The sequence below is a fragment of the Meriones unguiculatus genome, chromosome 5 (assembly GCF_030254825.1).
Source record: "Meriones unguiculatus strain TT.TT164.6M chromosome 5, Bangor_MerUng_6.1, whole genome shotgun sequence".
NCBI lineage: Eukaryota > Metazoa > Chordata > Mammalia > Rodentia > Muridae > Meriones > Meriones unguiculatus.
The window spans coordinates 98008963-98030099 of NC_083353.1; the positions used below are offsets into that span (position 1 = coordinate 98008963).

The 21137-nt window shown below is 37.8% G+C and overlaps 2 protein-coding genes across 5 annotated transcripts in view; one reads left to right on the forward strand and one right to left on the reverse strand.

Annotated features, from left to right (window-relative positions):
- Trnt1 (tRNA nucleotidyl transferase 1) lies at window positions 1-18352 on the forward strand. 3 transcript variants are annotated; one of them, XM_021649383.2, is made up of 9 exons: window positions 1-102; window positions 748-920; window positions 4485-4678; window positions 7095-7233; window positions 10920-11046; window positions 13397-13590; window positions 14230-14483; window positions 14616-14897; window positions 17392-18352. In XM_021649383.2, the coding sequence occupies exons 2-8, from the start codon at window positions 773-775 to the stop codon at window positions 14862-14864; spliced, it is 1305 nt and encodes a 434-aa protein (XP_021505058.1). In that variant the 5' UTR covers window positions 1-102; window positions 748-772; the 3' UTR covers window positions 14865-14897; window positions 17392-18352. The 3 variants fall into 3 exon arrangements, with proteins under 3 accessions (XP_021505058.1, XP_021505057.1, XP_060239864.1); XM_021649382.2 differs by lacking the exon at window positions 1-102 and adding an exon at window positions 109-469; XM_060383881.1 differs by lacking the exons at window positions 1-102; window positions 748-920 and adding an exon at window positions 109-469.
- Window positions 16086-21137, reverse strand: part of Crbn (cereblon) — an 18574-nt gene continuing 13522 nt past the window's right edge. For both annotated transcript variants that reach the window (XM_021649380.2, XM_021649381.2), the window contains exons 6-11: window positions 20116-20178; window positions 19093-19177; window positions 18644-18759; window positions 18222-18286; window positions 17445-17576; window positions 16086-16703 (exon numbers count right to left, since the gene is read on the reverse strand). In XM_021649380.2, the coding sequence (XP_021505055.1) occupies window positions 16523-16703; window positions 17445-17576; window positions 18222-18286; window positions 18644-18759; window positions 19093-19177; window positions 20116-20178 (642 nt within the window). In that variant the 3' untranslated portion in view covers window positions 16086-16522. The remainder of the gene's footprint in view (window positions 16704-17444; window positions 17577-18221; window positions 18287-18643; window positions 18760-19092; window positions 19178-20115; window positions 20179-21137) is intronic.

Below are 21137 nucleotides of genomic sequence, written 5' to 3' on the forward strand. Positions count from 1 at the left end.
CGCCGGAGGAAGTGGGCGGAACCTCTCGCCGCGGTTCTTCAGTGCGTGCAGACGTCACTGCGCCGCGACCCGGAAGTGCGCGTGCGGCCCGGGCGGCGGGCGGTAAGCGGGTCCTCGCCATTGCAATGGCGCCTTTCTGAGGGACATTTTCGCCTCCCCTGTGCCGCGTGGGTCCGAACGCGCGCTGGGGAGATGGCGGGAGGTGGAGGCCGCTCCCCACTCTCGGTGACGCCGGGTCTCTCGTCACTGAGTCGTGGGCGGCGGCCGTATCTCAGGGCGGGCACCCCGGCAGTCCAAGCAGGCGTTTCAGACGCTTGGCCTGCTGGAGGGTAGCCGGCCTCGCGGCGCGTACTTCCCTTGGAGACCTTTAAGAGCTGCCGCCTCTCCGGGGTCGAGCAGATGGCGGGGACTGCCGAGGCAGCTCCGCGAAGTTCCACCTTTGGAGGCAGTAACCTTGAGGCAGATGAAGGTGATGCGCGCGTGTAACTAACATGTTCTAGAGGTCTCCTGTTCCCGCCGGTCAAATATTTCATTTTCTGCGACTCTTTTTTTTCCTCCTCCTGCTTCCGATATAATAAATGTAGTACAGAACCAGGTAGCTGCCATCGGAGGGGTTTAGTGTTCCCTAAACGGCTTCCAAGTTCTAATTCGGAGAGATGAGTTTGCTAGTTGAGCTGTCCGACAGCATTTGTTGGCCCTCATTTTGAAATTTAATTAGCGCCTTGTATTTAATTGTTTGCCTTGTAGATGTGTAGCTGATGACTGTCTCCAGATGCAGAGGCTCCTGAATCCTCGGCACAGGCAGGTCCTGAGCTGTAGTTGGAGTAGATTGTGCCTTCTAAGGCGATACCTATTTACAATGAAGTTGCAGTCTCCAGAATTCCAGTCACTTTTCACAGAAGGATTGAAGAGCCTGACAGGTGAGGGGTTAAGGTTGCCTTCTGGTCTTTGGAATTGTCCACCACAGAGAAGTAAAAGGCAGGCAGCTTTCGTTTAACGTGGAGAGATTTTTGTGGAGCTAATGAAAGAAAGACCCACCTGGGATGAATTGAAAAGCTTGGGTTGGGGCACCAGAAGTGGGAAGCTGACTGCAATATGGACCACAGCTTTTCTATATCCCCCAAGAAGTCCCATTTACCATACATCGTGTGATGAGACCCAACTCCTTTAGGTCTGTGTTCTCCTGGATGGAAGAGGAAACACCTGCTTAGGAAGTAAAGTGCCTTGTTTGTTTCCCTTATGACTAACTGAAGGAGTTAGATTTTAAATTGCTAGTCTGATGTCACCCACTTTGTATGCAGTGAAGCCATGCTTTCTTCCTTTTATAATTGCTTTCTGGGAGAACAGAAGGAAATAGAAATTATTTCATTTTTTTTCTCTATGTGCAACTAGAAGGCTTGTCTGTGAGGCAGGCAGAAAATTGCTGTTGTCACAGTTTGGTTAGTATTGATCTTTATGTGAGCAAATGATGTTGAAGCAGCCCACAGCTGCAGTTTAAAGCCTGTAGCTTTGTCAAGAATGGCTTCCGTAAATACACTGTATTGTGTGAGTGTGTAAATCACTTCAGAGACTTACATGCACTTGTGGTGCCTTTTGACTACTGGGGTGAGCAGCGTGCATGTTCAGTGTTGAGGTCAGTAGACTACTTGTAGGAGTTAGTAGTCTCCACTGTGTGTGCTCCAGGATGTAACACAAGATACCAGGCTTGGTGACAATGACTTTTACATACTCAGACATCTCACAGGCCCTTTAAACATAAATGCTGGGAATCAGCCCTACAGTCCACTGGCTCTCAGAAGGATAGACATGTTTGCTTTTGCTTTCACTCCACAGATCAATTCTGATGATCAGTTCTGGGGGAAACATATCTTTAAACTTATTATGCTCTCCCCAAGGCTACTGTTGTACTCTTGAAATGAGATGGTAGTATTTTAGGTACCTACTGAGAAAAACTTTCTTTTTAAGTTTTTTAGTGAAGTAGAGGGTTTAAATGCAAGTTTATGATACTGTTTTCACTGTGATGTAATCAGAGTGAAAAAAAGCTAGAAATTCGCTGTCCAATAAAAAACTAAAAAGAAATTAATAGTTTCTTTTAAATAGTTAACCAGGCATCGTATTTAAACGTCTACTAATATACTATCATATGAGTATGAAATTTACATTTGTGCATATATCTAACATACACCATGTCTTATTCAGTCGCACATTTCACATGCTCAGTAACAGCAAGTGGCTGGCAGTTTTTTCTTGAACACTACAGATCCAACAGCTCCAATTTGGGCTGATTGAGCCTATTCTTTTTTTCAGATCCTCTCTAAGCCACTAGTTTTCCCATTCTTTATTGCCCTCACCATTAGAAACAATAATTAAGACGTTAAATATTATTGTTTTTTTAATATCTTTTTAAAAAGATTTTTATTCTTTGAAAATTTCATACCATTTGATCATAACCACCCTAAATACTTTTGTTTCTTCCCCCACCTTCCTACTCTCTTTACTTGCTGTTTTTTTTTTTTTTTTACAATAACCCATCAATTTCTAGGGGTGGAACACGGTCACTCTTAAAGCATAAAGGCTATCTCACTGCTATCTGTAAGTAGTGTCTTTCCTAGTTGATGTTGCTGGACAAGAAATTTGACCACTGGTCAGTGAGATGAATTGAACAAGGTGGGAAACTTGGAGTGAAGTATTCAATACAAACAGCTGGAAGCGAACTGTAGGGAGATTTTCCTGTAGGTAAAGTGTGAGTCAAGGATTAGAGACAGCTGAGACAGAAGTTGGATATGGGGCTTTTATTTATTGTGCTAGAGAATTTGGACATTGTATTGCAAATCTGTAGTAGGAGGAATTGCCTAGTATAATGTACTCTAGTGCTGTAGAGGCTAAATTTAAGGCCCCAGTGCCTTGGCACTGGAGCAAGGAGATAACAGGGCACTTGATAGCCTTGTGTCATAATAAGCAGAGACTAGAGCACTGGTCTAGGTGTTAAAGGATATAAGTCCCAGTTTGGACAACATTTGAGTTGTACATGGATCTCTCCATTAGTCTATGAAAGTTGTGGACATGATTTTTATATTTTAAAGACTCTTAACTCGGGTATTGGTTGGGAGACTACATTGGGAATTAAGGGCATGTGAATGGTTTTTGGGGCAGGCTTATAGAAGTGGTATCTTGTACAAGAGCCCATGTTTGCTTAAGACATCATTATTTGTTTAGACAAGCAATTTTAGCAAATCTACAGAGTGGAGCTGAACAGTTTGTAAAGAGTAGGTGGAAGAAGAGTATGAGACAACAGAAGTTGATGACTAAATTTAGGGATAGGTTTAGCTAATGCACAGTCTCCAAGAACATGCAAAGCTGCTTCTTGCAGTAAAGGAAGAATGCTGCCTAGGGAGATCCCTGTGGCCCAGCAACAAGAGGGCTTTGGAACTAGCTTTTTTACAATATTGGGACTTGGGTTAGTTTATTTTGGAGAGAGTTTAGGACATGGCATCTGCAGAGGATTGGATGTTTTCAGGAAGTAGACTTATCTTCAGTTATTGACTTAAAATCTACAGCTGCCATCTTAAGGGGAGCCATGTGCATGTACATAGCTCAGACTGACTTAGGTTACCACACAGTCCATATTCCAATTTGGAAGCAATTTCATAAAGTTTTACAGAACAGAGAAAGTCATAAATTAAGGCAAGGTTAAAATACATTGGTGCATACATTAGACAGCAAGGTACAATGAAATGAGGGGAGCTGTTCTATACGACTGAGTTGCTATCTGATGGCATTCTTAACTTTTGGATTGAGAGAAGCTAGTTGCTTGCTAAGCTACCTTAATTTGTAGCTAGATGGTGAGAACACAGACTAAAAATGACTGGAAAGCTAGGGTAATCATTCCATGAACTTTACAAGGCTTGCTTTGGGTAGTGTTCGTACTGTATATAGCAGAGATGCAAACTGATTTCAATCAATATATGCAGTTTTGTTTATTAAGGGTTCTTGGCTGTAGTATTTATCATAGGTTTTCCACATAAGCATACTCCCTCTATATTTGTCCTAGGAGAATTAGAACAGTTCTAATCTAAAGTATGCACATCTACCACAGAGAAGCAAGCAGAATGGTTTCTTGCTTGCTTTCCTGTTGATAATAATTTATATTTTTAGTGCTGATTCTAAGGCATCTTGGAATTCTGAACTATCTTCTGGATCAGAAAGAAATTTTCAAAGTTCTCTGCTTCTACAGTTCTTAGGGGCAGTCTACTATAGGAGAACCATTTCAAATGTTCAGGACTTGTTTTCATTCTCATGCAAAATACTCAGTTCAGTGATATCTACTATCTGTGATACTATAATATCTATTATTCAGTGATATCTACTATATGTAATAGATAATAAGATCTTGTGCTTATGTGAGTCCTAATGTTTAAGCACATTGTGTGTAAAAAAAAAACAACAGCAAAACACCAAAATTAAAACCTTTTTTTCCCCCTCAGAATTATTTGCCAAAGAGAATCATGAATTAAGAATAGCAGGAGGAGCAGTGAGAGATTTACTAAATGGGGTGAAGCCTCAAGATGTGGATTTTGCCACCACTGCCACGCCTACTCAGATGAAGGAGATGTTCCAGGCAGCTGGCATTCGCATGATAAACAACAAAGGAGAGAAGCATGGGACTATCACTGCCAGGGTGAGTGAAATTGCTTACTGGCTGTGCATTTCTGTGCTTATTTAAAGCTGACATATTTATCCAACTTCAAAAAAAAAAAAAAAAAAAAAAAAAACCTCAGTAAAATGCTTCCTACCCTCTGGAATCTTCCATACTCTTCTGTTGGAGTTATTTGCTATGTAAGGTTGATACTCTGTACTTACTTTTACAATTTCTGATACAAAACCAAGTAAGTCTTCTGCTGTACATTTCATTTTTAATTTGTAGGTTTGCAGATGGTCTTCATTCCTGTGATACAGCTTCCTTGCCACCTCTTTCTCCACAGCAAGCCCCTATAATTCCCCTTTCTTTATTTTCCAAGGTTTTGATACTGTAGTTTTTTGTTAATTCAGGTTCAGAATTTGCATTTATGACAGTTGTTTACAGTTGAGTTCTGGAAATATATTTTAACCAGATTTAGGCAGGCTTTTTTGGACATACTTCACCAGATACTATTATTGTGGGAGAGACCAGCTCCATCTGTAACTCCATGAAAACTTTCTAGTAGGCCAAGATGTGGGGCTGAACAACAATGATATTGGTGGTCTCAATACTCCTTTCTTCCCCTGCAGAATTAGACTGATCTGTATCTTGTTAATAAAACAGTTTTTAAGAGAGAGTGGTATGGTTTATAACAGGACAGAAACTATTTTTCAGGTTGTATGTTATGTTTCCAAAGTTATTGTAAAAAGTTTTAAAACAGATGTTAATGAAATTATGTACAAATAAGTTTCTTAGAACATACCTTTGTTAAATAAAGTGACATTCACTAAAGTTTATCCTTAGTAAACTATGTACATATATGTTTTTACATGTGTTACACTTTTGCCACAAAGATTATAATGTTTGTAATATATACTGAGGTCCATTGTTAAGTGTCCTTATGTGGCACAGGACTATTTCTTTTACAGTGTTCTGTTCTTGTGTCAGATTTTAAATGTTCATCTTCCATAGGCTATCAGTTATAATTGTTTTAACAAAATGTTTCTTTTGTGCATTTTCTGTTAATTGCTTTCCTTAAATGTGCATATTCTATGGCTCTTATTATATTTGGCTGATGCATTTAACCAGGCCTGACCAGGCAGGCTCTTGGACAAGTGTGTCCATGGATAATTAATGAATGAAGTCCAGCTCATTTGCAGATGACAGTGTCGTGTCATGATGTCAGAAGGTTGTGTACCCATGCTCCATATCTTCAGCAAAGTGACCTGTTGTTGTTAGTCTCATGAAAAGTGTGAGTTAATGCTCCCCATGCTGTTAGGACTTTTCATAAGAGATCAGAATTCCCCAGAGTTGTGCCAAGGGATAAGCTGAGTTGTGTTATATTTTGAAAATCAAATGGGAAAAAGACAAGTTTTATTGATTATCATTTAATCCTGTTTTCACTTGTGGTGTTTCATTTCTACTATTTCTACCATTTCTGGTACCTCAAGTTTTGGTAATTTTTGGTCTACCCTGGTTTTGTACAGGGAGGGAGAGTATACTTGTTTGTAATAATTTTTCATAGTTTTCCGTAAGTCCTTCTCTTTTTTCTTTATATATAGTTGTATTTCAAGAGCCTTACTTTATAATGAGAATATAGATACAGCTTTGTATCTGGAAAAATATGTGGAAGTGTGAGGAATGCAGGTCCTGATGAGGAGGTCCAGAAGTCTTGTTTGGTTGGAAATATCTCTGTGCTTGACTACCACTAATATACCATTTCTCAGTGCACCATTGGTCACGAGCAGATGAGCTTGCATTTAAAATGTGCTTCTTCCCTCATTTTAGATCCAGATCATTCTCAGTGTTCAGCTCTTATCGTGTTGTTACCAGCTTTCGAAGCTGGAAGTGATCTCTTTGCAGGATACACAGTACTTTCAGCTGTTGTTTCTCAGTATGCTGCTCAGTGGTCTATGTTGCAGAAATTAGACTTTGGCACTCTTCAGAGAATAGCTTGCTTTGAAAAGGAATAACCGGAGTCTAGTGCACTGAGAGTTCTTTCCTACCACCCCATTCCCACTCCTCAGAGCTGGATGTTTGTGTGGGAAACTGATCTTATCACAATGGAAACTTTAAAGAAACAATTCTTAGTATTTTTTTAATTATATGTTTCTGTATAAAGTTATATGTATATAATAATGGATTTTTAAAAAAGACATCGTAAATGGCAGATATTAAGCACCCTGCCTCAAAGATAAGTTTTTTAAATATTTGGTGAAACTAAAACTAATTAAAAAGAAAAAAAAAGAGTTTATGGGGCCAGTGTAGTGGCCCACTAGGTAAAGGCACCTGCTGGCAACCCTGACAGTTTGAATTTAGTCCCCAGAGCCCCATAGTGGAAGGAGATAGCATCCTTGTGCAAGTTGTGTTTGGCTGTGGCACACAAACAATAACAAAAACTTATGTTTCATTGCAGCTTCATGAAGAAAACTTTGAAGTTACTACACTCCGGATTGATGTCAGCACTGATGGAAGACATGCAGAGGTAGAATTCACAACTGACTGGCAGAAAGATGCTGAACGGAGAGATCTCACCATAAATTCTATGTTTCTAGGTAATCTCTTGAGAGGACAAGACAGCATCGTAATTCAGTCTGAGTGCTTCCTTTCTGGGTTAAACTGGCACTGTTGGAAATGTTATTCAACTTTTACGTTGCACTAACTTATCAGGGCCTGTTGGCTGGAGCCAGCATCATTAACTATAAATTGTTTTCGTCAGTTTTTTGTAATACTGTAGTGAAGATTAAGGACATAAATGTCAGTGTTTAACAATAGTGCCTGACACATTTTTGTCCATTTAGTCTGTTGACTTACTGTACCTAAACAGTGCAAGAAAATGTGTATCACGTGTCAGGCTTTCTCTCTGCACTGTTTCATACATGTGTGTCCACTCATTCCTCTTCTGGCATCTTGCTGTAGAATGGCAAGTAACTATCAAATCTTCGTAACTGCTGACATACAACCTCAGTATTTGTTAGCATCCAATCCTATGAGTCAGCAATTGAGTTGCCATAGGTAATGAAACACATACCAGCTTAATCTTCTGTGATACAAAAAGTGAGGAGAAACATGCAGGACCTGAGGTGAGTTGGCGTAGCTTTTTGGGACATCTCTGCTATATCAGTTTTTACACTTTAAATTTCATACAATCTCTTTGGTGTTGATTATTGCTTCAGGGGCTGAGAAATTAAGTTTAGGCCAGATGGCTACATGAAACTGCACAATGGTAAGTGCTGTAGTTCAGCCTGGCTAGTGATAGCAGGAGCTTCCAAAGCCTAGGTAGCTTATGACGAGGGAGCCAGATAATGAATGATTATATATATATATATATATATAAAGATACAAGTGTTTCTTTTTATATAATCCAAATTTAAATTACTCCAACTGGTTTAATAGTCTTGTCCAGTGGGAATGTTTTTAGTATACTTTACGAAATTGAAAACCTGAGTCTTTAAAGTAGTATTTCACATAAAACAACGCTACTCTTGGTGCTGTTTTGCAGTGTTCTGAGCTTTATCATGTGCCAGCATGGTTATAAGCACACTGAGGAAGTTTGACCTGCTCAGTAACTCATGGCAACATGTCTAATGTATACCTTGTAAATTATACAACTAGGATTCTAGCTGAGGGCTGAGGCATACTGGCTCTAGAGGCTATGCGCTTCCCATCTTTAGTCTTTTTTTCTTTCTCCTTTTTTTTTTTTTAATAGTAATTAGAGCAAAACAATGATAACAATCCTCACATTAGGCAGTTTTCTGTTCAGGCTTCTTTCGCATCTTACTGGTTCAAGCATATTCATAGCATGGATGTAAATGGCTTGTTACTTAGCTTTAGGTTTCTCTTTCACTGGAGATGAAAATGAGGGGCCTGTACATGGTAGTTGGGAAGAGAGTTAGCCATCTTGCCAATCTTGCATTAGAACAAGGATCGTAAGATAAATATACTATGTAGTCTTATTTGCTTTTGCTTTGTTTTCATAGGGTACTTTTCGAAATGGTCATAAATACAGATTCATTTGGTATAGTATTTGGCCTATGATTAGATCCACAACAGCTTGGAAACACTTAGAGCCTTAACTTCGAGCTTGCCAGTGTTCCTGATTTTAGAATAATCAAACAGCATTTAATATGAAACAGCTAAATTGACAGTCATTTCCCAAAGGTGATAGTTTCTCTTGTTTCCAAAGGTGCAGAGTGAAACATCTCACAGGGCCAGTAGCCAACATGATTTGCTAATTGAATGAATGCTTTCAATGTTTCCTTTCTCCTTTGAGTTCTTGGGATAAGTAGGTAGCTATTTGGGTTTGAGATTTTCCTGGAAGGTGCGATTGGTGCCTCACTGCCAGGACTATAAGAGAAACTGTCTCGAAAAAAAAAGAAGAAAAATCCCAGGCTAACCAAGATGAATGGGTAACTGGAATACCAAGGTTTATAAACTATTAGGAGTAGTTTGACAAACCTCCTTCCCCCTTTTAATGACAGAACCATCAGAGTAGGTTTTGTTACACTACAGCTGTGTGTGTGATTGAGTGTGAGGGAGTGGTGATTGAGTGCCTGCTTTGTCACTGCTGTTGTTACCAGAAAGTATTACCCAGTCTGAGAGAAATCTGAAAAGCTTTTCAAAAATTTGTGTTGTGACTAAGGTTGAAATGTTACTAAGATTTCTGGATTTTATTTTTTAACCTGTTTTTATTTATATGGTTGTTTTGTTTTTATATTTTGAGTATGTGTTCATGCCATCTTCTCAGTGTCCTGAATGCTGAGCTAATAGGTGTTTTGCCATCTTGGTGTGTTTATTTAAGGCTGTCATTATGTGTGTGTGTGGTTGTTTTTGTTTGTTTGTTGTTGTTGTTGTTGTTTTGCCAATAAGCCTATTTGTATTTTCAAAAGCTTTTTTTTAACTTTTTATTCTTTGTGAATTTCGCATCATGCATTCCAATCACACTTCTCCGTGCCCACCCCCTACCCTTCAACTTCCCTTCCCCCCAGAGAAAACAAAGAAAAAATAATTAAAAAAAAAATCTCGCCATGGATGCTCTGGTGTCAGGGTGTGTCACACAGTGTACCATCTGCCCAATCAGCTTTACTTAAAAAATGTTCATTGCGCTGAGTCACTGGTCTGGTTTGAGGCTTCTGGCTTCTGCTACATTATCAATATTGGATCCTCATCAGGACTCATCTTGGATAGCCTGTTGTTGCCCTATGTCATGAAGATCATACAGCTTTGGTTTTTATGACCAGCCCCTTCACATGATCCAGCAGTTCATAGATGGGTTACATGTTTTTATCTACTATGTTTACTACTGTGTTGTTTTTAAAGCAGTAAAATCCCAATCATTTGATTTTACCAACAAAGACTCAGGAACCAGATGCATGGGGGAAAGCCTACTGGCTCAGAGAGGCAGAGAAAGCACCCAGCTGATCTTCCCACTTGGCTCTTAGCCCAGAAGGAAAAAAACTGCTTCTACTCAGCTCATATCCAAGAAGGAAAAAGCCAAAACCTAAAAGCCCTTTCTTCTCCACTGTGTCCCCTTCAAATCAAAGACCTTCCTTTCTGTTTAATTCCTGTCAGCTGGTTTCTTGCTCCACTCAGGTTTGACTTTATTTAGCTCTTGGATTAAAGGTCTGTGCTAGGGCTGAGCCACACCACCAGGGCTTGTTTACAGTAAACAGAAAGCTCGCATTAAAAGTGTGTGTTAGGGCCGAACCACATCAAACAAGAAATAGGTCACAATTTCAGGGTTCACAATGGGAAAAAATATTTGTGCAGCAGTGTTTTTCTTTGAAGATTCATTTTCTTGTGTCTGAATGTATGCAGATGTGTGCACAGAGGCTGGAGAAAGGTATTGGGTGTTCTGTATTACTTTCCACCTATTCCTTTGAGACAGGGTCTGTTCTGCTATTCTTAGTTTAGGAATATTACATTTATGTTTACAAGAATATATTGCTGTTCATATTCCGTATTAATATAAAAATCAGCCTATCTGTTGTCTTCCTCTCCCTCCTGCTGTATAAAAGTATGGTAAATTAATTTTGCTTATTTTTGAAGGTTCTGTTTTTCATTTGTATAAGTGGCCTTTTACTCGTTTACTAGTGATATATGTGAATATCGTTACTATATTTATATTTTAAAATGATACCCTTGTTGATTTTTTTTTTCTGTTTGTGGTAGTTTGCAGATGGTTTTTCCCCATTAAATCCTTGCTCTAATGATTTTTCTTCCCTCTTTTTCTCATGAATAGGTTTTGATGGTACCCTGTTTGATTACTTTAATGGTTATGAAGATTTAAAAAATAAAAAAGTTCGATTTGTTGGACATGCTGAACAGAGAATTCAAGAAGATTATCTTCGAATTTTAAGATATTTCAGGTAAGAATTTGTAAGTTTTAACAATAGGAAATTTCAGTTTTTAATGTCACCCCTTGAGCACAATCCCATTTTGTGTAGTGTGACATCAGCAGGAATACAAACTAGAGACCCCAAGTACCAGTCTTCATTGATGAGGTAGCACCCTTTGACTTTTATTCTCAACTATACACAATCAAAGTATTCTTTGTGCTATGCTCTGTATAAAAGCTTTAAATTATTAGTGCTTTTCCATCATTGATCCTGTGGATTGTATCCTTACCACGTGCCTGATTAGGTTCTCTGATTAGTGAGGAGTGATTTAAAGCGTCTGTCCTCATGAGCTTAAGTCTGAGATGCTCTGGGACATATCTGGTGTCTTACCACAAAATGACACGCAAAAGGAAAATGCTATTAAATGCATGTTAAAACAATTGGAAGATAAATATACTTAAAAGTTGGGGAAACTGGTTAAGTGTGAAATTACATGGACAGTTTTGTAGATAGTGATTTGAATTTTTGTAGATTAAATTTTAAATTGATACATAATACAAGTTATACATGTATATGTAATGTCTTGATACATTGTAATGTAAGCACATCTCTGAATATGTTGGTTGTCTGTAGTCACAATAGTATGGAGCAGTGATGACAATGTCATTTTATGTGTCGACTTATAACTGAGTGCCCACAGTTAAGTCATCTAACATATCCTAGTCCTCAACTTTTTTTAAAGTTAATTTTTTAATTTATTACAATTTATTCACTTTGTATCCCAGCTGTAGCCCCCTCCCTCATCCCCTCCCAATCCTCCCCTCCCTCCCTCTTCTCCTCTCTTGCCCCTTCCCCAGTCCACTGATAGGGGAGGTCTTTCTCCCCTTCCATCTGACCCTAGCCTTTCAGGTCTCATCAGGACAGGCTGCATTGTCTTCCTCTGTGGCCTGGTAAGGCTGCTTCTCCCTCAGGGGGAGGTGATCAACAAGCCAGCCACTGAGTTCATGTCAGAGACAGCCCTGTTTCTATTACTAGGGAACCCAATTGGAGTCTGAGCTGCCATGCGCTACATCTGTGCAGGGATTCTAGGTTATCGCCATGAAGGTCCTTGGTTGGGAGTATCAGTCTTACAAAAGACCACTGTGCCCAAATTTTTTGGTTCTGTTGCTCTCCTTGTGGAGCTCTAGTCCCTTCCAGGTCTCTATCCCCCCCTTCTTTCATAAGATTCCCTGCACTCTGCCCAAAGTTTGGCTATGAGTCTCAGCGTGTGCTTTGATACCCTGCTGGGTAGAGTCTTTCAGAGGCCCTCTGTGGTAGGCTCCTGTCTTGTTCCTTGGATATCTATCCCATTTGCCTTTCTGAATGAGGATTGAGCATCTTACCCAGGGTCCTCCTCCTTGCTTAGCTTCTTTAGGTGTATAGAGTTTATGTTTGTCCTATATTACATGTCCTTAACTTTTGAGCTCACCCATTTTTGGTTACATGTGATATGAAGCACATATTTTTGTGTCTGGACTATTTAACACTGTTATTTCTAACTTTATTGAAGTGGTGTCATATGCCTAAAATGCCTATAATCCTAACACTAAGGGAACCTAAGGCAGGAAGGTTGTGAGCTCAATGCCAGCCTTAGCTACACTCTGAGTTTAAGGCTACGGCACCATATTTTCAGTGTGCTCCATTTTCTGTCAGTTGATCAGCAGTCCATTTAACTTCTTGGATGTTTATTTTTAAAAGTGAGCCACTGTGAACAAAATAGAGGCAGGATCACCTCCCGATAACTGACTTTACTTCCTCTGGACATAAAAAATCTAGAGTGGATATCTGTTCAGTCTTCAGACGAGTCTCCCCACTTCCCTTTGCTTCTACTAGTTTATTTCTGCCTAGCTTTGCAAGTGAGTTTCTGGATGACTTCTTTAGCACTTGTTATCTTTGATCAGCCAGTTGTTTTTTAGTTCCTTCTATAATTTAAGCAATGCCTCATCAGATGTATCATTTACAAATATTCTGTAGGTTGTATCTCAATAGTTTTTTTAACAAGGATTTTTTTTTTTAATCCAAATTTTAACCTTAAAAAATAATTCTACCTGGTAGTAGACAACATTGTTCACTAGTTGGGACCACTCAGAATACTGTGTTGCACAATATATTTTGTCAGTACATCCAAGTTTTTTACACTTGAGCATATGCAAACAGTCTGTTAATAACAGACCAGTAGCACTGTCTATTTTTTGTTGATCCATCACTTAGATGTGTTTGAGTTAGCCTAGTAAAAATGGAAAACATTTTTTGTGGTGATACATGCCTGTACAGAGGTAATAAAACTGAGGGTAGTTGCTGTTTTTTCTTTTAATAATAAATGTAAAAAAATGTCTTACAGGTTTTATGGCAGAATTGTTGACAAACCTGGTGACCATGACCATGAGATTCTAGAAGCAATTGCAGAAAATGCCAAAGGCTTGGCTGGGATATCAGGAGAGAGGATTTGGGTAGAGCTGAAGAAAATTCTTAGTGGTAACCATGTAAACCATTTGATGCATCTAATCTATGACCTTGATGTGGCTCCTCACATAGGTGAGAACAATGTGTGAATTTCTAACAACAAAATAGCTAGTGTAAAGTACATGAGGTAAAATGTTCTGTGTTATGTAGCTAAGGAATTATTCTAAGGTAAACTTTGGGATCAAGGATTAGGAGAGTTTATAAGTAAAGAATAGTTCAGAGAGAACACTTAAATTTGATGCTGTGCCACTTACTGGCTTTGCAGGTTGGGTTGGTGAAAGGGTTAAAATAACAGCACTTAGCTCATAGAAAGTAAGAGGAAGCCGCAAGTTAATGTACAATAAGTGCTTTCACAAGGATTCTTACTATATAGAAAGTAAGTCAGTAATTATAGCCAATATATTGAAGTCAGGAACTTTGGCTCTGATTTACAAGAACAAGAAATTACTGGTTAGTGAATGGGTATAGACAGGAGTGTGACTGAGAAGGCATCTGTTGTGCACCTGATGTGACCACAGCTCCTGAACCTTCTGGGAAACAAGAACATGATAATTTTCCCCATAGGAGTTAAAGAGAGAGTGACAGATGGGCTGATAATAAGCAGTGGAGAAATCTGAACACTATACATTCGTAAAAACTGCATAGTTTAAGAGATGAGTGAGGTTTTATAATAAAAAAAATGACTTTTTTCTTTTCTTTGGGTCTGTACAGGTTTACCTGCTAATTCAAATTTAGAAGAATTTAACAAAGTCAGTAAAAATGTTGAAAGCTTTTCACCAAAACCGATGACTCTTTTGGCCTCTTTATTCAAAACCCAAGATGATGTCACAAAACTGGATTTGAGATTGAAAATTTCAAAAGAAGAGAAAAACTTGGGTTTATTTATAGTTAAAAACAGGAAAGACTTGATTAAAGCAACAGATAGTTCAGAACCATTGAAACCATATCAAGACTTTGTTATAGATGTAAGTATGTAGGCTTGTTCAGAAAATAGTTCTTCAGTAACTGGAGAAGTGACTTTCAAACTGTAGATTTTACGTATTATTTAAATAGTAGAACGAAGCTGTGTCAATATGTGATAAAATTGTGTCACTTAGTCTAGGGAACCGGATGCCCCTGCCCGTGTGTGTGAGCTGCTGAAGTACCAAGGAGAGCATGGTCTTCTCAAGGAGATGCAGCAGTGGTCTGTCCCGCCATTCCCTGTGAGTGGACATGACATCAGGAAAATTGGCATTTCTTCAGGGAAAGAAATTGGAGCCCTGTTACAGCAGTTGCGTGAGCAGTGGAAGAAAAGTGGTTACCAAATGGAAAAAGATGAACTTCTAAGTTACATAAAGAAGCCCTAAAAATGAGCTCCGTATGAACAGTGGAAAGTCTTAGTAAGTCTGGTTTTCTTTCCTTCTGTTTCTTAAATATCTTAAATAGCAAGAATAAACTCAGAAGTACTGAAAAACTAAGTTCAAGTCTACCTCCTCTGAATACAGTTTAACTCTGAATTTTCCAACTCTATTGGAACAGTGCCAGGTGAGAAAAGTCATAGCTGTTACTTGCTTAGACTGGCCAATGAGCTTAAAACGTGGTAATTGTTGAAGGAAAACACTATGTACTAAAATAACTTAGTTTGTTGTCTTAGCTATTTCCCGAATTTTAAAATTAATTAGCCCACAATGGCATTAATTTACACAGGACTGTTTCTGATTTCCTTATGTATGCAAAGCTTAGAAAGTTATAGGAATAATTTCTAACATATCATCTGTACATAGTGATACTTTGACTTCTTCCTTTCCAATTTGTATCCCCTTGATATCTTTTAGTTGTCTCATTGCTTTAGGAAGGACTTCAAGTAGTATGTCGACGATATTTGGAGAGAGTGGGCACGGATAGTCAACTATTTATTTTACTAATTAGACGGATGTGGCTTCTTAGATTTTAACATTTTATAATTAACTCTCCTTTCTGCATAGACACTCATAGTATTTGTGTAAGCAAACAACAGCTTTTGATTAAAGCCCAAATAAGAGGAGTTTGAATAGGATCATGTTACAAAAAAGAGGCGGCTCAAAATCCATTTCATCCAGTCAATAAAGCTGGATTTTATACTATGGAGTTCCTGCTGCTGTCATTCCACTTGCATGAACATGCAAGATTCCTTTAAAGAGTAAGTGGATGGTGAGATTATACTGCAGAAGTAAAAGCAGAATTCCCTCATTTCCTGACTGGGGCATGAATGAAACAGAAGTAGAGCTGTAAAAAAATGACATTGAGGACTAGCCTATTCTTGAGTTACATTTTATTATACTTAATATACTTTAAATGTTTTACTTGATTGCTTAAACATAATTCAATTAGATAGTGTAGCTTTGGATATAGATATTATTTTTGGTCAGTTTTACTTGAAGATGGCCTTCAGTTGCTTTAGCTTTATTTCCTAAAGGGTATAATTCCAGAAATATATACTGTTCACTTACATTTGCAAATGAAATGTAAAATGGACATATGCTACTATTTAAAGGGTTCTAATACGACAGGGTCAACAAATAAATAGTGCACATACACAAAATGCTATATTTTTTTCTGCTCAAACTGCTTATTTTACTCTTTAATATTTCCAAAATTTACAAATCAGCATCTCAGACAAGCTAAAGAAAACTGAAAGTTAAAAATAATATACACTGCCTTGCCAACCCAGCTTCTGGAACATTCATCATTAGAGCAGTGGTGCCTCTATCCATCCTATCCTGTTCATAGCCATTCTCAGTACTTCAATGGTGCTTTCTTACCCTATCAATGGCATATATTCAACAGGATAATTAATGGCATCCAGCTACTAAAACCAGATGCTTCTGAATCCAGCCTTGTGTTTTATACTGCTTTTTTCACAAGTTGCTGTGAACTTGGTAGTCAAAGGCTTTAACCCACTGTACACAGACATGAGAGGCAGTGCTGTCCGGCGCAGATCTGACTTGAGAAACCATCTCTTAGGAAGTTACCCTGACAGGTGCACTTACAAACAAAGTATTACTTTATCTGGGCTTATTTCATCTTCAGTCTCTGGAATTGTGGGTAACAGAGCAGAACGAGTTAGGCCCCAAAATTTTTGAGGTGACATGTCTTTTTTGGTGGCTGTAAATTTCCATCCAATATGGCTTGCACAAATTTTACACTGGGCAATGGTCCATGCATACCTATAAAATGAAATAAAGACATTTTTTACCTTTGGTTTAGGCTTGTCATGCAATATTTCTGAAACCTTGTAAGTTTACAAAAACACCTTGTCATAATACTATTATGACCTTGTTACTATACTGCAGGTATTATATTGCTGATCTGCTTCAGCTTTAATGTCATTGCCTTCTACTACATTTTTGTTAAGAGAACAGCAATCTGGGATATGGGTGAAGTTAGAGGAAGGAAGGAGAGCATGAACCTGTCAAAAAAAAAGGCACTTTTTTCTCAAATGAAGGATACTGCTTGTAATGCTTACATTAGCATATTAATACTAGCTTTCACTGACCTCAAGAATGATGTCAGAATTTTTTAAAATGAAAGATTAGCAAGTAAACTCACTAATCCCTAATTCCTCTGTCACTTCCAGTATAAAGGGTGGCCCACAATAAAGCAAGCTGGAAAAAGCAGAATTTATTGGTTCCTGTGTCCCATTATGTTCCTGCTTTAAGGCCTTTTGGTCCACATATCAATCAAGAGTTGTAAATAGTTACTGTGGATCATAAAGTTTTATAACGAGCTGACAAATATTTCAACTTTTTCCTGAATGCAGTGAGTCATGTCACACCCCCAAATTCATTTCAACCTATAGATGAAACTAAGATTAGTTAAACTTTTTCTATCCTGTTTGTTTTGCATTATTTCTAGAAGCTTCATTTAGGACTACATGAAGAGTCAAGAGACGTAAACAGCCATATTACCCAGGAAACCAGCTGTGTACTGTAGAAGGCCGGCCTATCAGATTCAGATTGGAAGCTTTATACACAGTCAGTGTCTCATGTACATATCCATGAGGATTCACATATGCTGCCATTGGACCATATAAGGATAAACTACAACAAAGAAGAAATATGGAGAATAAGACAATCAAAAGGAAAAATAGGAATCTCAGTAATTTTTCTTTCTTTGGGACATAAACGTTATGCTTTTTAAAATCTTTGAATTTTAGGTACTCCATAGCCTTTGTGTAAAATATAAACTAACTGTATTCAGGAGGTTCGTGAAAATGTTCTTTGATGATTCAAAGGGAAATATACCAGTGTTTACTAAGCGTATTGAAAAGGTCATGTTTATTTATCTTTTGACATTACCTGTTTCATTACTTTCTTGGCTTATAATTCTAATAAATTTATACGTGTTAAACTGCTGTGTCACAGCACTAGCACTCATTCAGAAACATGCCTATTTTGGTCCTGTGTAGCAGGATCAAATACAATGCTAGAACCACTTGCATTATGTCAAAAGATAGAATATCTCAGATTTTAAACAAAAATTGAGGAAAGTACTGTGTAGACATTGCAGATGTTTCTAGCCTGGAAGAAAAGCCTTATCTGAAACTGAATTAATTCCCTGTTTATATTCCTTATTGAGTATATTTTTAGGCATTGGAGGAAATAAGGAAAGTGGAACTAGAAAATTCTGAAGGGAAACTGGAATATACTGAGAGAAGTAGATTAAAAATGTAATAAAAATCTTACCTAAATATTTCATTCTTGGTTGTTATTTCTGTTTCTTGACATTGTTTACAGCAAAGGGAAGTACACTAAAAAAGTTAAGTGGAAAAACAGGCATGTTACCCAGATGATGAATAAACTTCTTTGGAGTACTATTGTCTTGGGTTGTATATCACATTTCTAACCAGATAAATTTGGATTAAGGATTGCAAAATGATTTAAAATGCTTCAGATTTTCATACTGAATATACCTTCTTCAAAGTTTGACATGATTTTACTGTTTATACATTCCTAATCCCCCAAATCTGGAATGGTCTAAATTACAGAGCACCAAACAAATGCCCACTAGTACCTGACTGTATTACTATAAAATAGAGGTAGCCCTTGATCCCAACTGTCTATGCAGCTTACACAGTCTACACAGCAGACATGTCATCTTTACTCACTTTGTTCATGATGTCTAACTCACAGCGAAGCCGCTGAATAGCACTACCAATTTTAAGGAGCTGAATTCTCAATACGTCATCAATAGGAAGACAAGCAGCTACTCTGTAAGAAAAGTCTTAAAAGACATGGTCAGGTTTGCAGGCTTCAAACTTAGGAATCATTAATGTACGCTTACATCCCAGTTATTTTCCCTTAAGTCACACATATACTTGAAGCTAAGTCCTGGAGCCAGCTTCACTTGTAGAGGCTCTATAGAACAAGGAGCCACTTCTGCTATTCAGTTTAACTAAAAATTGACTCTGCTGCTGCGTAAAATACTAATTTTTTTAAAAACATGTTCAAAGTAAAAGAAATGCAATTGCCTTTTCAGAATTCAAAGGTTAGTTAAAACTGATTAATATTAAGGAGTTTTTCAACAACACGCCTGAAATTGTAGTACATGCCATACCTATTGGATTTGCAGGAAGAGAATCATCTTTGAGATTTTCATCCCATTCACGTAGCTGTTTCTTAATTCTATCCATTAAAGTTTCCTGGTATAAAATAAAAGTACCCACAGTAAGATTCAGCCCTTTAAAAAAGTAGTAACCCCAAGACCAGGTGAAATGCTTGTTATTTTAAAGGTGGAACTGGTTGAATCTAACTCCCTTGACTAGGAACTAGGCTTCTTGCCCTTAGGCTGTCTATCCCAAGGAGTATGATTCTAAATGCCTCTGGATGCTAGGCTGCAGCCTGCATTGGCCCCCTTCTGAGTTTCTCAAGCCCTTTTCTAGCTCAGTGCAAATGGCCATGGACACATTTACTGTCTATACCTCACTTGACAACTAATCTTTACAGAAAAGTGCTGTCTTTTCCTGTTTTTATGTTTGTGATGATTCAAAAGCTGCTGAAGGGCAAAGGTTAACAGCATCTTCCTTGAGTGGTTTGAAAATCAAATGTGCTCAAGTTCCTCGTTTAGTTTTTCTAGTTCTTTAGACTCCTTGGCAGGGATTCACTAAGAACTACAACACTTGTTTAGTGTTCACTATGTGCAACAGCTACCATTACACCATTTGCCCCAAACCACAGAATAACTGATAGGCTTTGAAGGCAGTCTTTTTGTTCCAAATCAAGATTCTGTGAAAGTTATCCTAGTATTGTCTTAGTGATTTCTGTAAGCAGTGACAGTGCACTCTTTCAACTGACAACTTGTGTAGATGCATGTTAGTTAATATGCTAATGATGCAGAGGTACATAGAGGAGTACACTTGCTTGGAAAATAAGTATTGTGGTATAAGAACCCTTTTATTGTGACTTCCACATGACCTTTCATAATTTCTGTAACCAAAAATTTGTCATCCTATTTTGTTAAGTTGTAAGTATTAGGATTATAAAAATTCTAATAAAAGACAATTCCAGTTAATACCTGCCTATTTTTACCAATTTATACCTAGTGCTAAAATAACATACAAGTTTCAGGCAAAGTACTTACCGCATCATATAATGAATATAGCCAGCGAGGCCATGAAGTCAGATTTGCACAGTGAAACTTTCTCTGAAACAAAAAGTGTTACCTATGAAAATTCAAGTAAAAGATTCTAACACTACAAATAGTAACATCTGAAAATGATTAGTCTTATAAAAATACTTCCTATTTTTAAAAAGGTAATAGATTATCTGAAATGAATTCACTCTCATGGCAGGTAATTCTAGAAATATTTGACAATTATACTTTTATAACTTTTAAATAAGTATTGGATCTGGAATTCTCATTCTTACAGAGATGCAAAAAGTTTATTATCTATCTATCTATCTATCTATCTATCTATCTATCTATCTATCGAGCTTGGCATAAACATTTTATTTCAGGCTACCTAAAAATGGTCTGGATGTTTTCCTACTCATGCTTAGCTCAAGAGTCTAGCCTAGTGGGCCAGAGCAGAGGACTTAAGTCCTCTCCAGTAAGCTGTCCTTCAATTCTAAGACCATGTAGTTACTGTCACACTTCCAATAACAGATGACTGACCAGTAATTACCATGAAAGCCATTAATTCTATGGCAAGAATTTCACCTTCTATTAAGAGTACCACACGGTTACTACAAGTATCTCCATATTAAAAGTAAGTAAATCCAAGCATAGGAGGTCACAGATTTGGTAGTGGGAAGTAGCTAGGATTTAACCATTATTTACTCAATGTGTTGATCATTTTTATGTATTTGGGATATTACACATGTGTAATGTAGCATAACAAAAAGGTAAAATCACAGCCCATGATGCTCATACTTTTGGGGAAGAAGTCTACTTCCTAAAATTAGAAATTCTTTATAGAATAGTGGCTGACACATGTCCAACTACGTAGTAAAACATATTCTGCATTAAGATGATTATTCTCTAGTAAGAAGACATTATAAAGTGTAGTACAAAAGTGTACTTTGATACATCAAGGTAAAGAGAAATGCAAATCATTAATTTATGTTAATTACAAGCAGAAGATAAGTGACATGTTACCAGTG

Bases quoted from the DNA above. Each gene is read 5' to 3' on its own strand.
- Trnt1 (XM_021649383.2), top strand. From the start codon at position 773: ATGCAGAGGCTCCTGAATCCTCGGCACAGGCAGGTCCTGAGCTGTAGT. The intron at 921-4,484 runs GTGAGGGGTTAA...TTTCCCCCTCAG, and splicing joins AGGATTGAAGAGCCTGACAG to AATTATTTGCCAAAGAGAAT. The intron at 7,234-10,919 runs GTAATCTCTTGA...TCTCATGAATAG, and splicing joins CATAAATTCTATGTTTCTAG to GTTTTGATGGTACCCTGTTT.